We start from the raw sequence: 19718 nt of genomic DNA, 5'->3' as shown, positions 1-19718 counted from the left end.
ACGTTAGGAGTACAAATAGGCGAATCTTCTATGGTTACAGTTGTTTCATCATTAGATGAAACCAGTATTTTACTTTCATTTCTATACATGTTTTGGGAACAATTCTATGAAACAATACATCAGACAACAGGTCTCCTGTCTCAGAGAGGATCGTAGCTATTCACTTCTTTCCTCAACAAGCAGAGACAAAGCCAAAGTAATGATGGACCAATGCTCCCTATTACGGACAATTTTCAAATACTGAATTCACTAAGAATGTCAAGAAAAAGTTGCATCACTATGCATCTTCTACAGATTTTCAGATGCGACATCATGGTAACATTCCAACCGCTCATGACATCTGTTGCCCCGATAACGGAAAAGTACCACTATATTTTTTTAACAGGAAAAGAAATGTGCGGCACTTAGAGACAAAAATCAGCAATTACTGAGAGAAAGAATATACCATTTATTACATGTTTACCCTTTACAATAGCACAAGGTCCAAAACAGCCAATTGATGCTTACATTACAAAGTGGAAGAGCAGACCCAACAAATGAATTTGCTGAGCAGAACAATTTTTAAAAAACAGATAAAATAATTACAGTATAAGAAATAATGAAACAAGCTGTAGACAATTAAGAGAAACAGAACTGACCTTATTAAAAGCTGGGATGTGTGCAGAGAATTGTAAATTACATATGTACGGTTAAAAGCAATAACTGTTGAAAAAAGAATGTGCATACAATAAAATGTGAATCAATAATAAGGAGATACTGAGAAATAAATACATAATGTATTTTAAAGGTAAAGGATATGGAAAAAGAGCCATGCGAGGATTTGCGATAAAGGTTAGACAGACCATCATTTTAATTAAGACTTGCAGTAGGTGTAGCTATAAATACATGTTAGCTAGCCTTGTCCAGCTTTTAATCATAGTTGCAGAAGTTGTACTATAATTTTCTGTGGTGTGTATAAAAAAACTACAGTGGTTCAAATGAATTTACAAGCTGCTAAACAGACATATAAAAATCAGTTGTTTACTGTTGTAAAAGTAAAATGACCTGATATAGTAAAATCTGAAACAGTGAGAAAAGACTGCAAAATAGACTGAATGAAAGAAATGCTGAAAACTGATGGAGGGGATGCAAAATTTTAACGAAGTACACGGTCAAACTGCAATATTTTATAAAAAAAGACATGCTTCTGGAGCATTTCTCCCTGGGCCTCCACTGAAAACAGGATCTGTGGAACCTAGTCGGACTTTCCCGTTCAACAAATGTTAAATAAAATAAAATAAAATAAATAAATCTAATATTACCACTCTTATACAGAAAGTTACCATTTGTATTTGAATTGATCTGCAAGACATGAAGAGCATGATTAAATCACTGATTAAAGATGCTCTCTTATGAATTCCAAATTATAAAATTTGTCAGTGTGTTAATGCAAATGAGGGTTTCTGAAAGATAAAACTAGATAAATTAAGGTCCCAAATGTGTATTTAATAGATCCTTTACCTTTAAAATACTTTATGTCTTTATTTCTCAGTATCGCATTACTATTGATTCACTTTTACTTTATTCCCTGGACTTTTGATTTGCATTTCATTAGTACCAGAGGTGTTTAAAAGAGAAGTTGCCCAGGTAACACAAGGCTTGGAAGATGTTCTCAATACAACTGATTATCTATTCATGTAGGGTCAGCCACAAGAAAAGCCTGAAAGTTGATTAATACAGTTACTAAGTAGATTAAGGCAGCACCACTTAAGTTAAATAGCAGCAAATATAAAAGTGGGTGAGTAAAAAGTCTGAAATACATGATCATATTCTGATAAAGAACAGAAAGTTTATCTAAAAAAAAAAATTGACGCAACTATGCAGATTCCAAGGTCAGGAAATAAGCAGGTATTACCAAGGTTTCTAGGAATGACACAGGACACTTCAAAGTTTGTACTTAAAATGTTTGAGATAACCATTCCTCTAATAAAGCTGTCAGAAGACAATGTAGCCTTGGAAATGAACTAAGAACAGGAAAAGAATGTTAAAGTGCTGAAAAAGCCAGTTGCAAAAAGTTGGAGACAGTGGAAAATGACTTCTCAGTGTACACCAGTCATAAGAGGTGTAAATTTATTCCAGCATTCAGGGAATTTCGAGAAGTAGATGAGAGATTCAAGCTGCTATATCCAGCTATCTTCAGAATATTTTTCCTGGAGGGTCAAAGTCATTTTTTTATGCAGAACATGCAAAGGAGGAAGTACAAAAGTTTGTCCAGCAAAAAGTGAGCTATCAAAAGAAGGAGATTCTACTTCTTATTCCCCTGATGATAAAGCTCGTAGAGAGCCTATACCAGTGAAACCTTCTCTAATGTTCCAAAGGAAAATGCTTGCAAGACAGAAAAACACACAGAATTTCACTAGATGTACCAAGATTATACTGGAAATAAGAGACTGGATTTGTGAGATGGAGATCTACAGGATGAAAACCAGCAACTAGGAAATTAATAAACAAATATGAGATTACAAAAAAAAATCAATTAATTTGTGAAATATAACAAAACAAGAAAATCTGGAAATGCCGGCATGTTTTGACTTTGCTAAACTTGTAGGGGACTCCAAAACACGTCCTACTTCATGGCATTAATATTTGGAAGAACATTACTTAGAAGGGAAGAGGAAGGAAAGATGTAACTAAGTAAATCAAATTCTGCTCTTAACATTCTTTTTATAATACATGACATATACTGTGTGGTATAAAGTAAAGGTTTTTTAGTAATTTTTGTGTGTAATACAGGTACTAAAATAAACAGGTTTCCCATTTTTTTCTTTCTTATTTCTTTTTCTTGTTCACTTTTAAGAAATGTAGGCATTGCAATGTATGAACAGAAGAAAGCATGGGCAAAACAGCATATACAAGTAAAACTGATATACCTTTTCTTGCTTTTGCATAGGGGAATGACTGGATTAAGGCCCTTGGCTTGATCTTATAATACATTTTAAGGGGAATCAAATTAATATAAGAACACTTAGTAACATTTAAAGTTTTCTTCTAGCAAATAAATGTTCACAGTGTAATATGAAAAGTTTGTAGTGGAAGGCAACTGAGTATCTGGATCTCATGTTTTTATGCAGACAATCTGATAAGGGGGCAGAAAAGCAGAATGCTTCTTGCTTAAAATGGCAGGGAGATGTTTTCTGAAAGTAGTCAAGCTGTTTCCTACATCTGAGAGAAGAATAAATACAAGACAAAAACAGACAGAACTTGGTGCAAGCAAAAGCACAGGCTGTACCATGTCCCTTAGCATGGATAACCTTCACTACAGGTTAATTCAAGCCTGTAAGTATAGCTGTCAATCTGGGACAATTGTTCCTATTAGAAGGGTTGAACTCCATTATTTGAAGATGTATATAGTTTTATGTGCATTAAAGTTATTATGGTGTGTGTGTGTGTGTGTGTGTGTGTGTGTGTGTGTGTGTGTGTGTGTGTGTGTGTGTTTTGAGGGTTTTCATTAAAATATAAAGTCTTGTAAGATGTAACACAGGTTCAAATGGATATGACAAGAAATGACTGTATAAAAGATTAACCTGCTAAACATTAGGGTATGCATGCAACACATCATCTGAAATTAGACATTGAAAAAAGCTGTTATACATAACAGTTGGGAATAATAACTTCTTCTCATAATGACAACACTTTCCATATTATCTTTATGTATGAATGGCCTCACAAATAAATACAAGAAAGAAAGAGTAGCTATACTACAGGAGTCATATTTGGAAAGAAATGAGCATGTGAATTTGATAAAGGATTCCACAATGGTTATTCAGTAGAATAACTGGGACAAAGAAAAAGGACAGCACTTATATAAATTGCAAGACGAGCTCCAAAAATAATAGAAGAGGGAGATATAATAATTGTAGATTTGTAGCATTAAGCTCTCAAAAAAAAAAAAACACACACCGATACCCCCTTGAAACCTATTAATGGAATACTAACACAAAAAACTATGTGCATCTTCAATAACTAAAAATTTACCCTCCTAATAAGAACAAATGACCCAAACTGACACCCATCACATACCTGAGTTAACCTAAAGGAAGGTTATACATGCTATGACGCATGGAGCAGCCTGTGTTTCTACTAAGTGCTGTCTTGTTTTGTCTTATTCTTTATAGCTCTCAGAGCTATGAAAACACCTGAATGCTTTCAGAAAACATTATCTTCTAGCCAATTTATCTCTTTTTTTCTAAGCCAAATTCTCTTTATCAGATTGCATGCAATTTTTCCTTATCAGATTGTTGCCATGGAGACATAAGGACCAGTTACAGAATTGCTACTAAGCATACATTTATTTTGTAGAAAAAAAAAATTTATAATATTCAATATTCTTTGTCATTTATTTGCGTTCTCATAAAACTCTGCTACTAGATCAAGCTAAGAGCATTAATAAAGCCATGCCCCATGCATGAATGAGAAAAAGCACATTCATTTTTCTTTGGTCATGCTATTTTAACCAGGCTTTCTTTACATCACAGTACCTAAATTGCTTAAAACTGAAGAGAAGCAGAGAAGGAGAGAGAGAACCCCCCCCCCCAGATTACGTTTTTACAATAGTGTCCCCATTACACTTAAAACAACTGAGAAAACTTTACAGAATGCAAAGAAAACCATACAGTATAAAAATAGTAATATTAAGAAAAAAATGTTTTACAGTTAAATTCACCCCTTCCGCTCCCCTCAGTATTTTTCCAAACATTAATAACATGAAGTAGGACATATACTTTAGAGTTTGCCACAACTCCAAAAAAAATCCAATATTTCCAGATTTCCTTGTTCTGTCATTTTTCACAAATATAATTTTTGCTTTGTAATCCCTCATTTGTCAATTTCCAAGTTACTTGTTTTATTTCTGTTCATCTCCATCTCCCAAATCCTGCCTCTGCTTCATTTACAATGTTCTTTCAATTCTTCCAGTCAAACTCTCACGCCCCCTTCCTTCTTTCCAGTATTTTCCATTGAAACACTGGAAAAGGTTTCAGTGGCACAGTCTCTCTGTGATCTTTACTACCAGAAGAACAAGAAGTAGAATCTCTTCTTGATTCACATCTCAATTTTTGATGGGCAAACATTTGTATTTCCTCCTTAGTATGTACTTCATTAAAAAATTATTTTGTCCCTCCAATGAAGAATATTTTGAAGATAACTGGGTGCAGCAGTTTGAATCTCATGCCTGCTTGACATTCCCTAAACAGTGGAATAAATTTACTTGTCTTCTGCCTGGTGAACGAGTAATCATTTTCCACAAAACTCTGTTGTCTCCCACTTTTAGTACTTTGTCCTTTTGCCACAGTTTTGTCAAAATCAACTCCTTCTGTTGGTAGCATTGCAACTTTAGTATTAAAGGTCTAGGTTGCTTTCACAAGACCCGGTATGGAGCATACACACAATGCACCCTTTCAGTTAACAGCTCCTGCTGTGGAATACCAATCCAGTTGCTTATATGTGCTTTCATAAATTAATACAGTCTGTTCCTTCCAGCTTCTCTGGTACAGCAGAAAATCTCAGGTTTTCCCTATGTGCTCTGTCCTGTAATTCTATTATTTTTTGAAACATCTCTTCTTGAGCAGTCCCAGATTCAGACATCCTTTTCTTCAATTCCACCTCTGCTTTTTACAGTTTTATCTGAATATTTGTTTAAAGTTTCTTCCATTTTTTCCAGCCTTTTGTTGTTTAAGTCAAATACTCCATCAATGTTTTGTTTATTTTAACCAGGTCTGTGTGCAGTGGTCTTATGCTTTCCTCTAGGTTACTGGAAGTCATGTCTGAACGTTGCACTGCTTTTTGCTAAACAGTCAGTTTTTTTCCTCAACTTTTGTAGCTGATTTTCCTTCAGAGAAATTCTCTGGAAAATGCCGATCCTTAGAAGAAATACTCATCCCTGCCTCTGGCTTCCTATCCTAGCTATGTGAAAAACTTTAACCAGTCCCTTCCCACAAGAACAACAACAGTTGTTCTCCCTTGCTCACCAAGGGCATCACTACAGCCACAAAAGATGTATCTATCCCTAGGTCAATAGTAGCTGTAGGTGCAACACCAGAAGGACAGGGGAAGAAGGTTGAGAAGTCTAAAGAACTAAGTGCAGCCACAGCACAGTCACACACCAGCAGCTGAGAACAGCAGCTGGCCTGGCACCAAAAGACTCCCTTACAGCTTTCTTCTTCTTATGGACAGGGGAAGGAGGAACTGAGGAGACCAGTAGGTACTCCATCACTTAAGCCAATATGATGCTTCAAAACACAGATAAAGCAGCCTGAACATGTCAGTAACAAGTAAGGTAGAAAGCAAGTGGTAATGAAGTAAGTAAACTACTGACAAACCCCACAAGTACAGTACCATGCCCCAATAAACAAAACTTGTTGGAAAATCTTGCAAAAAAAGAAATTTTACACAAAATGTTCATATAAACATTTACACAGAAACTCCATTAGAAATGTAATGACAGTCTTAAAAGTATTTAATTTTTTAGAAAAGACAATATTTTTAGTCAGACAAATATATTTAGTGAAAGGTTTTCCTTAAACAGAGACTTATCTGTCCACCCTTGAAGGATTGCTAGTTACCAAGAGTTCCATGGGGCCTGCTGAAGGAATTCACTTTGGCAGCAAGAAAGCTCTGATTACTTTGGCACATTAACTATCCCTTTACACGATGCCTCTTATTTGCTTTGGACAATTAGAGTGTGTGGAAGATGCCCTTTAGCTTTGAAAGTTGGAAAGTCATTGGAAAGATGACCCCAAATATCTGCAACAGTGATCTAATACTGAACATCTTACACTCGTAAATACCCAGTGTACTAAAAATAGGCTCAAATTAAATGCCAAAAAGTGAAATATTGTAACATTTGGTTGACGGCTTCCTCTGCCCAGCAAACAACACAGACAACACCCCACTCCAAAATGAGGATTTTATTAAAGACCTTCAAACATGGGTTGATAATTCTCTCTCCTTTGATCATTGTAAAAGCAGTAATAAGAAAGTCATTCTTCTTAGTGCAACTAATTGCCAAAGCAGTATCACCCAAAATTTAAAGAAGTCACCGCCCTCTTATAGTCGGATTGATTATGCCAGTTACTGAATACAATGTCCCCTTTGGGACGTACCTTACCAGACGTCAAACAACAAGAAAGACCACATAAGTTCCTAACTAAGATCATCATTGGTTTAAAGGCCCTAAGCTACCATAAAAGACAGGAAGCACTGTCCCTTTATTCAGTATATTATAGACTAGTGAGAAGATATCTACTACTTGCCTTTCATATTATTAGCCACATAGTAGTCCTGGATCTCTTGTATCTTCACAAATCAGTTCCACAAATACCAAAACCAGGGATCTAAATCTTTATCAGCAAATAACTAAACTTGGTGGAGAGAGAGGTTCATTATACAACACCTTCTCTACCTATAAGAGTAGACACCTGCTGCCATTTAAGCATCTGCTGCAAATTAAGCAGAGTGATGCATTATATACAAACTGGATGATTGGACAGGTATTCAAAATTCACCCCTGGCTTGACTGGTCTAATGCTCATAGAAAAAGAAGGCACAGTTTAAGAGTGGGTACTGGCAAGGCAAAAACGGTCACAAGACTTAGTTGCCTTGTATTCTCTAGGATATTGTTTCTTATCTAATTATTGGTCATCTATTTTTGGTACATAAAGGAATTAAAAAAAAATGTTACAATAATTGCTACTACAATTACAGTTTAGTGTTTTACTAACATGTTTGAAAATCTCTAAAGAGAAATTAACTGTAAACAAACACAAGCCACTAGACAGAAAAAAAAATACTCCAGTGCAGATGTAAGATGCACAGCACCAAGAGTGGTAAGAAGAACTGAAGAAAGCTCTCAGCAGTGTTGACTACATAAGAAGTGCACGCAGACAAACCAAAGCTCTAAGACATTAATGACAAGAACAGCACAGGCCTTCACAAGGATATGGGGCAGCTAATGATTATGAAAGAAGACAAAGTGGGTATATAGCCAAATGTAATGATTTACTGTTACAGTGACTCACCACAAAGAAAACAATCCATATTGCTATTCTACTTGGAACTGACACTGCCAATATACATCTCAACTGACCAGATTTTCACAGAATGACCAGATTTTTACCTCATATTTTTGGTCTATTCCTCATAAAATGTGTGGTATTCTGTCAAATCACTAAGATGATTTGAGGATTGAAATTGCTAAATAATGACATACATCTGAGTTTCATACTTTAAATCCTTCAGAAAATGCATGTTAACACATACCCTGTTACTCTAGCAACTTTCTAAGTTTATAAGAGCAATATTTAAAATCTGTCCCTATTCTGGGCCTTTGTCCCCCCTTTTTGTCAGAGTTTGTCTAGATTTCTTGCACTAAGAGGTTGAGGGGTATGACTGCCAATCAGCTTATGCAGTCTGTCATCCTTAAAGATATGATAATTTGCAATCACAATTTCACAGTAACCAGTACAAGGTTTTAGCTTATGTTTTGGTGATACCATGGATATCAGTGCTGGACACATCGAACCAAACATAAAACTCATAGCCCTTGTTAATAAGGCTTTAGGCCAGCCTTGGCTCATACCAAAATACCAAGGAGATGAGAATTATAAACTCCACATACAATTCTTTGAATGGCAGGTCAGGGTGTAAATGTAGATGGAAATCACTCTGTATCTCATATGCAAAGGGCCTCTGGCTTAGTGATGCTACTTAGTTAAGAAATGCAATTTGTGAGCACTGAAGTATACAAACCAAAGGACAAATAAACCATTAAACAAAAGTAATAACTGGCAAAAGGCATACAGCTATAATACATTTAGGTCCAAGGCAACTGAGCTTTAGGTCTATGGGAACCGCAGACAAACATCAAGTTAAGACCAAGAGAGGATTACAGCTCATTGGTGGATAAGTCATGGCATAACAGCAGTTGAAAAACACTCCCACAGTAGACATATGTGATAAAATACGTGGAGAGCCTACTTCTAGTGGGGAAGACTGGAGAAATGAATATGTAGGAAGTAGCTACACCTTTTAAACAGTTAAAACCAACTGCTTATACACTCCTCTTCACAGAGATGAAGGAAAAGCTTTGGTCTGGATAAATGTCATGCTCAGTCAAGCAGGATTTAATTGATCTACTGGAATCAAAGCCAGGACTGCAGGATAACAATGTTTATCAGCATGTGGTCTTAACTCTCTGTGTACTGCCAGACTTCCATAAAGAGTACTGAGTTCCTAAATAAAACCACAAGCAAAGTACAATATACAATAAAATAAGTAAAATAAGTAAAATGGTGTCTTACCTCTTTATCATGGAATTCGGTAAAGCATATAGGCTCTACGTTTTGTGAATTTTCACTTTTTTCCTTCACAACATACAGTGCTGTGTCTACTGACATCCATGGACATGTTTTTTCTGAATTAAAAGAAATAACATTGGAAAGAACATTAGCCATGCCAAATTGTCTTTTTTGATGTCAGCCATGCAGCAGATGTGTCATTCTAGCAGCTCCAGTTCACATCTTATTTGTTCCGAAATACGAAATTTTAAACATATCAAAGTAATGTTCACATAATTCAAAACAGTAGTTTTACTGACAACAGTAACCTGAATTTAATGCCAGTATGAACTAGCAGTACATTAGTGTCCAACATATTTTGACAGCAGAATTTAAATTATGTCAAGGTGCCTCTGACCAACTGCAATGTAATCTATGTTTATCCTTATTCCTTTATGTCTCTTTAGCTCATATTAAACCACAGTAGAGATGTGAGCAGATAGATGACCCCAGCTTTCACTTCCTTTTTAATCGACAAAATGAAAAATCAAAACAATTACATTTAGACTTAAAAAAACAGTAATAAATAGTCCAAAACATCAGATGTTAATTCCGCTTCTATAAAAATACTAAACTCAAGCAGACTTAGTCACCAGAATAATTTAGCTTTTATTTATGATTACCATTTTTGTCCAGCAAATGGAGTTCATCAGATCAACTGGTGCTTATTATAGTACTACTGAGAGTTAATCACAGCTGTTCTATAGTGAGGTCTCGGACTGCAGGGCCATCAGGTTTCCCTTTCTTCCCAGCTTGCCATTTTTTCAAATACTAGCTTTTCATGAATTTTGACTCTTTACTTTGTTCTTCTCTTGAATGTAAAGGTCACCTTTTAGTAGCATAGTTTCAGCTATTAGGTGCATGGGAACGACACAACAGTTTCACAGATTGCATGATCCCCTTTCTGTGCAGTATTTAAACACTTGTTCCAAACAGGGTTCAAACTGCAGCTCACTCATCAATGGTGGACTAAAGAGCTGTTCATTGACATGATCTAGCAGGGGCTAAGTCCTCGGCTACGCATGTCTTCAGATGACAGACACGGTGGCTGATGTTACACTGCATAAGGTATCCACAGCATTATAGCCAAACGTGACAGAATGCTGAGTGGTACGGTGGTATAATTCCAGCATCTTGTTTCTAGGGACATTATCCTCAATCTCACCAACACATTGCATGATCCTCTTCCTCTTTCTGTGCAGTATTTAAGCACTTGTTCCAAACAGGGTTCAAAGTGCAACTCTGCATAAAAAATCCACAGCATTATAGCCAAACGTGACAGAATGAGGAGTGGTAAGTTGGTGTAATTCCAGCATCTTGCTTCTAAGGGACATATCCTCAATCTCCCCAGCCTCATGCTTCAATTGTTACAGGAGAGTCTCTATGTACCTTAACATATATGCTGGTGGCCAGGATAGTAGAAGTAATGTTTTTTTTCCCCAAAGTGGTTGAGTATCTTGTTCTGCTTGCCAATGCAAAGTGGACTCCTGACCAAAACTTTGTTACAACCTCCTTGTTTTGTTCCAAGGACACCGTAGCTAGATCAACTACTAGAACTTTGTACAAGTACTTACAGGAATCTGCAATCCTACAGAAGTAATCCAGCTTCCTAGGAAAAAGTAGTTATGTACTCACCATAACGTTCCATCTGAGTAGGTAACTTCATTTGTCTGCAACCTGTGGGTATCGGATCCATCCTCGGATCCAAGCCGGTAGCTTTCCAAGCTAAAAGATCCGAGCTCTCAGCTCCTCCCCCTTACCCATAATGCCCTGCCACCTCCCTCCAGTCCTCAGATCGAGTTTGCCTAACAAGAAAGAGACTAAGACCCTCGAAAGAGAAACACTAACCTAATGCAATACCAGGTGACACCCTGCATCATGGAATAACCATAAAACAGGTTAGGGGGAAGGAGGGGGGGGTCGGTTGCAGACAAATGAAGTTACCTACTCAGATGGAACATTATGGTGAGTACATAACTTCTTTATCTGAAGTAGTTAACTTCATTTGATCATCAACCTGTGGGACAGAGTCCCCCAGCTACCTAAATCCTTGGGCGGACCTCAAGGAAGGATATTTCGGAGCACTGCGGTGCCAAATGATGCCCTACTCCTGGATATCAGATCCAACTTATAATGAGAAATGAAGGTATGAGAAGAGGACCAAGTAGCTGCTGAGCAGATGTCGTCTAAAGGTACTCTCAACCAGAATACTGCAGAAGTAGCCATAGACCTGGTAGAATGGGCATGGACCCCCAAGGGTTCAGGCTGGACGGAGGCTAAATAAGCATGCCCGATGCATTGGGATATCCATCTGGCCAAGGTAACTTTTGTAATAGGCTTACCCACAGATGGTTTAATGAAAGAAACAAAAAGTTGATCTGATTTCCTAGTAGTAGCCGTCCTGTGCAAGTAAAAATAAAATTGTCTGTGCACATCCAATAAGTGCAATCTGTATTCCCCTTTGTTCTGAAAGTTAGGGAAAAACACAGGCAAATTAATGGATTGGTTGATATTGGATTCAGAGGCTACCTTAGGCAAGAAAGAAGGGTTAGTCCTGAGAGACACTGTCCTTATGGAAGACCAGATACGGGGGTTTCATGCAAAGGGCTTGAAGCTCAGATACCCTCCTGGCTGAAGTAATTGCAATCAGGAAGGCCGTTTTCCAAGATAAAAATTTTAACTCAACCAAAGCAGCCGGTTCAAAGGGTGGGCCAGTCAAGGCCTGAAGAACCAAGGTTAAGTCCCAAGGGGGAACCGCATTCTTGACAGGAAGTTTCAACAGAAAAGTGCCCTTCAAAAAGGTTTTGCATATCTTAGCGGATGCTAAGGGGCCAAGGTTATCCCCATTGTGGAAATGGGAAATAGCTGCCATTTGGACTTTGACTGTAGAAGCACTAGCTCCTTGGTAAAAGATATGGGACAAGAATTCAAGAACCGTTGGGATGGGAGCAGTAAAAGGATCTAAATCTCTATTTTTGGCCCAGATGGAAAAACGCTTCCATTTACTTCTGTAGATCTTTCTAGTAGAAGGTTTATGCGCCGCTACCAGAATAGATTTTACGGGAGACGAGATACTGGGAGTCCTTGCGATTAGTGGAACTGGATCAAACAAGCCATGAGCTTGAGGTCGCCCAGGTATGGGGGCTGTAATCCCGCAGGATGAGAGATCAGATCCGGAATGGGATCTAAGATCCAAGGAGGAACTACACTGTAAGACCGCAGGTAAGGGAACCAGATCTGGCGAGGCCAGAATGGGGCTATGAGGATTATCTTGCTCCCCAACCGATGAGCTTTCTGCAGAAATTTTGTCATCAGCGGAAGAGGAGGATAAGCATACAGGAGACCAGGGGGCCAAGCATGCACCAGGGCGTCTATGGGGCTCTCCCCTGTTGGGGGAATCAGAGCGAAAAACACACTGCATTTTGTGTTTGAAGGAGAAGCAAAAAGATCGCAGCAAGGTTGATCCCATCTGAGGAAGATCTGATTCGCTACTAATGGGTTTAGAGACCACTCGTAAGGTGTGAGGATCGAGCAACTCAGCTTGTCCGCTAAAATATTGAACCAACCCAGAATGTGCGTTGCTATCAGAAAGCGTTTGGTGGAAATCGCCAATTACCAAACTCTCATAGCCTCTCGACAAAGAGGCTAAGATCTGGTGCCTCCCTGTTTGTTGATATACCAGACTACTGCCATGTTGTCTGTCTGAATTGCAATAGTCCCCAGAGGAAGAAGGTCTTAAAGGGCTTGCAACACTAGAAGCACCGCCCTCATCTCCAGGACATTGATATGCAGAACGGTCTCTAAGGGAGTCCACGTGCCTTGGATGTTTCTGCCCATAGAATGCCCCCCCCCCACCCACCCGAGGCGAGAAGCGTCCATGGTCAGCGTGGCTTGGGGCTGAGGCATCACAAAAGGTCTCCCCTCCCGCAGCTCTCAGGAATGGAGATGCCAAAGAAGGGAGTTCCTGCAAACCCTGCTTAGGGGAATTGGAGACTCCAATGGGTGGAGTAGGAGAAACCACTGAACCTGAAGAGTCCATTGTAGAACTCTCATATGCAATCTTGCTAAAGGTGACAGGCTTATGGCTGCTGCCATGGTGCCCAGGGCTCTCAGAACCAACTCTGCAGGTGGGGCTGGACACTGTAGGAGTGCCATTACGTGTAGTGACAAGTTGCGCAACTTGTCCATTGTTAGAAAGGCTTTGGCTTGGCGCGTATTTATCCTGACCCCTATAAAATCCAGAACTTGCACAGGATGAAGAGACGACTTCTGAAAATTTATAGTAATGCCTAGATGCTGGGCCATGGCTAGGGAGTAATCCCTGGCAGAGCAAAGCAGATGCATGGTGGGGGCGGTGAGGAGCCAATCGTCCAGGTACAGAAAGACCTGAATTCCCTGAAGCCTCAGGTTGGCTGCTACAACTGCCATGACCTTGGTGAACACCCTGGGGGCTGTGGTGAGGCCAAATGGGAGAACCCTGAACTGAAAGTGACTGGCTCCTAGCCAAAAGCGGAGAAACCTCCTGGACCGTCTGTCCATGAGAATGTGGTAGTACACATCCTTGAGGTCTATGGAGCACATCCAGTCATTCTCCTGTAAGAGAGGGAGAACAGATTGCAGAGTGACCATCCGGAATTTCTCTTTGGCAAAGAACAGGTTTAGAGATGACAGGTCCAGAATTGGCCTCAAGTCCCCCGTTTTTTTGGCACCAAAAAGAACCTGGAGTAATTGCCTAATCCGGACTGCTCTGGGGGGACATGCTGGATGGCCCGTTTTTCTAGCAACTTCGAAATTTCTGAAGCGCAGCCTCCCTTTGATCGGGTGGGACATCGGGAAGGCGCTTCGTTAGAGGGGGAAGATGCTGAAAGGGAATAGTGTAACCTCTGGATATTATTCGGAGCACCCAACGATCTGTAGTAATTGACTCCCAACTTTGTAGGTGCTCCTAAAAATGTCCCCCGACTGCCTCCAGAGAGCGACAGCCGGGCAAGCCCTCAGGGCTGCTGCGCGGGTCAGTCTGAGAAAGGCTCTCTGGACCCGAAATTCTTCGGCCCCCCTCTGCCTCTGGGCCAGCATCCACCCTGTCCTCCTCTGCCTCTGAAGGAGAAGGGGTCCAGAGCGGGACAGGACTGCTGGGACTTCCGGAAACACATCATCTTCTGTCCTCTCTGGTTCCTTGAGAAGGACCTTTGAGGATTAGAGAAGCGGATCCTGATGGCAGACAGCTTCTTCCCATCTTTCTTGCTCTGGAGCAGCGTGTCTCGGATGGTTTCGCTGAATAGCGTAGAACCATCAAAGGGAGCATTCGCGAAGGACACCTTGAAGGGTTCCACAAAGTCGCAAAGATGAAGCCAGGTGTGGTGCCGTAAGGCGACCCCTGCTCTGCTAGCTCTAGCCGCGCCCTCTGAGGCATGGGAGAGGAGCCACATGGAAGTGTTAGAAATTGACTTTAGAGTGGCCATGCGAGCTGAGAAGGTCCATTTGTCCTCGGCCGCCATGGACTCTGGGGGAGCTCCAGCGTATTCCTTTATCAAGTCCTGCTGGAGCCTGATGACGTGTGACAGGTAATTCAGCGCCCTTACGGAAAAGGTAGCTAAAGCAAACATCCGCTTTCCAATACTGTCCATCGTCTGAGATTCCTTATCAGGAGGATGGACCGAGGAACATTCCTGTGCTAGTTCCTTCTTAGTGGCAGCCGCCACCACCATGGCATCTACTGGGGACCCTTTATTCCATGCTTGTCTGTCGGAAGGGGGACTGAGTATTTTGCCTGGTCTTTTAGGGATTGGCTCCACAGTGTCTGGCTCCTTCCAAGCCCTGGTAGTAATCAAGTCTACCAGGGGATCAGCCGGGGGGCACACCCAAGAGGTAGACGGGCCTGCGTCAAATGCCTCCAGAAACACAGACTCATCGGAGGAAGGTTTTTGGGCAGACCACCCCCCTCTGATACGTAGCATTTCCATAATGTCACCAAAGGAGACGCCTTCAGGGGGTAACCTTGGGGATCCTTCCCCTTCCTCTAAGTCCGTGTCCTCCGTGAGGGACTCAGGGGAGTCCATGTGCCTCCTTTTGCACTTTCGTTTGTGAGGCACCTCCTCGGAGGGACTGTCCAAGGAGGGCTCACCAACGGGGTTCCTGTTCCCCTACAGGAATCAACTGGAGCACCGACGCAGGCTGTCCCTGGGGGGGCTGGACGATGGAAGATAGGCCAAAATGCGCGGGAGTGACGGGTGGATCCGTAGCCTGGACCAGGGACCTGGAACTTCTCGACAGAACCCTCTTCACTACGTCAAAAGCCAAGGGCGAACCACTCTCCCCTGGCTCCGAGAGCAGCCCCCTCGGCTCCGATGCAAGGACTGGTGTCGGAGCCAATGCGATTGGACCCGAAAGGGGAGTGTGCTCTGACCAAAATGGAGCTGAAGACACACTCACCCCTGTGGATCCGAAGCTCGGCTCTCGGCCCAGAGAGCTCGGATCCGACACGCTCGAGGGTACTGTCAGCGTCGAAGTATCCACCACTGTCGGTGCCGATGACTTCCCGGGTCCGTGACGGCTCGGATCCAAAGACTCCGAAACCCGATAGCGAATTGGAGAAGGAGCAATTGGGGCAAAGAAAGGGGCTGAGCTCTCCCCCGGAGGGGAGGCAGGAGCACCCCCATCTGCATCTGGGCCTGCAAGAATCGACGCATCATCCGGTCCAAATCAGCGTCAGACATGCTTCTTGTGGACCTCGAAGAGGTCACCGAAGTGGGCTGGGAAGGCCACCTCAAAGACCTAGAGGGAGACCAGTACTCTTCCTCCGGCTCCGGGGAAAAGCGGGGGGAACGGAGCCGAGAGGGTGGAGATCCGGAGACCCTCCTGGGAGGGCTAACTACCTTAGCTGGTGGAGCAGAGGGATGAGACTCTGCCCACCTCTTATGGCTTTTATGCCGCTCCTTGTCCTTGTGCCACTTCTCTCTAGAAGAAGAGTCCCCCTCTCCCTGAGACACAGAGGGAGGTTAAGTCCCAGTCAGGGGAGGGGGAACTGAAGGCAGGACAGCCGCAACCGTGGCTGGTGCCTTAGAGGGAGAGGAGGAAGAAGAATCCGCGGGCAAAAGTCCTGCCAGGATTAACTTATTCCTCCTATCCCTCACAGCCCAGGGGTTGAAGGCTGCACACACTTGGCAGCCAGAAGACAAGTGGGCTACCCTTAGGCAGAGAACGCACTGAGTGTGGCCATCCGCTGGGGACAGCTTATGGCCACACTCAGTGCATTTTGAAAAAATGGCCTTAGGCCCTGCAGCCATCGCACGACCACACACACACACACACACACAGACACACACACACGCACACACACACACACACACACACACACACACACACACACACACACACACACACACACACACACAGTAAAGGGGAGGGAAAAATTAAATTTAAACAATAAATTTACCACAAGAAAACCAAAAAAAGTATATAGACAGAAACTAAGGGCCTACTACACTCGCTCAACACACAAAAATCTTAGAAAAGGTTTTAAAAGGTTAAAAACTCTCACCCAACGCCAAGAGCTTGTCGCTAGAAGCTATCAGAAGCTGTGGCAATCAAGATCTGAGAACTGGAGGGAGGTGGCAGGGCATTATGGGTAAGAGGGAGGAGCTGAAAGCTCAGATCTTTTAGCTTGGAAATCTGCCGTCTCAGATCCGAGGATGGATCAGATACCCACAGGTTGCTGATCAAATGAAGTTAACTACTTCAGATCAAGAGTTATGAGTCAAGTTCCAGGGACAAACTGACAAAGGCATTCTTTAAGGCTTTGATGACTAGACAATAGCTGATGGGTTAAGGCTCTGGTAAGCTAGACACTCTCTCTCTCTTTTCTAGACAGTCGATAATTCCTTAAATTCCCATTTGATGTTGTCTTTCATCCCATTAATGCTATCATCAAATGACACATTCTCTGATGATGGTTACTGTAGTACTACTTTATTGTAAATGATAATACCAGTCTTACTCCTCCCCAAACAAAAAATACACCTGTCTTTACTACTCATCTTCTGTATAACTCCCACTTACTTAACCTTTTCAGGAAACTCAAAATGTCACTTTTTACTTGCAACACTATTACATCTACTTTTTGATACCATTCACTGTAACCCTGATCCTGCTATGCCTTCTTCAGTTCCCATCAATAAATGTAAAAAATATCCTAAAACTACGTCAATATCTGTAGCCTAAACAAACTGCCCCAACTAGAATGTTGGACTCTGTTTAAACCTAACACCCTAATTCCCTTTATGGCATTCTGACTTAAGAATGTATCCCATATTCCAAAGGAATTCTGTTTTTACTAATAACAACTGCACCTTTTGTCACGGGGATGGTGTTGCATTATTTGTCAAAATGATACCAATCTCACTCTCACTCTAAGGGCAAAACACAAGTCCACCTCTGACAATGATATCAACTGCCAACTGGTATAAGTACTTCTGGGAGTTCATGCTAAACTACTCACAGCTGTCATTTTATTTCACCATCTTCTATTGCTCTATTTGAATCTACATTACCTAACATCCTACACTATATGCAAAACATCATAAGGTGCTAATTCTGAGTGATTTTATCCTGGGTTGGTCAGGCCCACTAAAATTGCAACTCAACAGGTTTTCCTCTTCACACAGTCTAATTCAAGTAGCCGTAGATCACACTAACCCTAAGTATACAAACTCAAAATTCATATTCTTGGATATTATTCTCATTAATATACCAGAAAAATTAACTACTCTACGGGTGGTCCCCAAGTCCCTCTGTGACCACTGTTCCATAGTTACCTCATAGTCTCTCAAAACTACCTTTTCAAGTCATTCCGACCAGAACAGTCTCTGACAACTCTTCAGACTATCCCATTCCTGAACTGGCCAGCATTAACTAGGACCCTTCCTATTATTGTAGTGATCTTGTCTCTGCCCTCTCCACATTTTAATACAATCCATTTCCCATTCAAGAACAAATCTTCCCCATACAAATAAATAAACAGAAACCATGGCACATCTAACCCCTGGATCACTGACAACATTAGACAACTTATATAATGTACGGACAAATCCTGGACCAAATGGAAATCTAACCTTCAATCCTAACAAGTGGAATATTTTTTTCTTAAACACAGAAAAAAGATGAAGCTAGTAACAAACAATGCCAAAAATTAGTACTGCATGTACGAAACATCAAAGGATTACCCTAGACCATCCCAAAAAGTTCTAGAAAGCTCTAAAAAACTCTGTACTTCTGTCCTCTTCCCATGACCAGTGCTGTTCAGAAACTTCCCACATTTATTTTCACAAGAAATGAGATAATATCAGTCACTCTCCTCTTACTCTCCCCCTACTTTACACCCTCATGCCCTCTGCACAAATACTTACATCTCCATTTGTATTTCAAGGTTATCATCTAATCTGAAAAAGAAAAACTCCTAGAAGATTGCCCCGTCAACCATTCTTCAACACAACTCACCCAGTCTTTAGGGTTGGTAGCAAACCACTCAGCTTCATCTGTAATCTAGCCCTCACTACCTGTATACTGCCTCACAGCTTTAAGCAAGCCCTTGTTATCCCACTTCCTAAAGTTTCCATCTTTCTTTGGTGAACAACTTTTGCCCTATCTCTAATCTTTGCCCACTTATGAAAATTCTGGGAAAAATAATTTACAACCAAATACTTGATTACATCTCTAAATATGACATTCTTAATCTCGGACAACGTTGCTTATGTACCCGCTACACTGTACCCTTACTGATCAGATTTACTCTAACATGGAGCAGGGTAAAAATGCTGGAGTTATTTTTCTTGATCTCAGTAAAGTCTTTAGCATTATTGAAACCACCCCTCATACTCCAAACGCTTTCAGAAAGGTTTCTCCAATGATGTTTTCCTTAGTTCAAAAATCATCTCTCAAATCCACCTTTACTCTAATAGGGCCAAATAACACCACTAAATCATGTTCTTTAAAGAAATGTGTTCCTCAAGGTCCTTTGCTAGTCCTAGGATGGGGAGACAAGTGAGGGACATATCTATCTCATGCTGTTGCAAAATGGCAGGCATCCTGTATTTGGACAGCTCAGACCTGCTTCAAATGGAAGCAACAGCCTTGGAGGCCTCAGGTTGTGAGAGGTGGCCTGGACTTTGACTTTGGTTCCATGAGCATCTATGTGGACAAAGGCTGAGGGTATGCTGCCCTCACTCTTGATAATCACAAAACAGGAGCTGAAATAAATTCTGCTGCAGCCCCCCTCCTACCTATGCCACTGACAATTATTTCCACTAAAATAGTTGCACTAATAAGACAGTCACTATATGCAACAAATAT

General features: G+C 41.2%; 1 protein-coding gene across 1 annotated transcript in view; it reads right to left on the bottom strand.

The window, feature by feature from the left end:
• EFCAB7 (EF-hand calcium binding domain 7) overlaps positions 1-19718 on the bottom strand; it is a 1599470-nt gene that overhangs the window by 931751 nt on the left and 648001 nt on the right. The window contains exon 8 of the mRNA XM_044085554.1: positions 9336-9448. Within this exon, the coding sequence (XP_043941489.1) occupies positions 9336-9448 (113 nt within the window). The remainder of the gene's footprint in view (positions 1-9335; positions 9449-19718) is intronic.

Source organism: Protopterus annectens, chromosome 10.part0, assembly GCF_019279795.1.
Source record: "Protopterus annectens isolate FY-2018-M chromosome 10.part0, PAN1.0, whole genome shotgun sequence".
In the NCBI taxonomy this organism is placed as follows: Eukaryota; Metazoa; Chordata; order Ceratodontiformes; family Protopteridae; genus Protopterus; species Protopterus annectens.
This window is presented reverse-complemented; position numbering and strand designations above follow the sequence as displayed.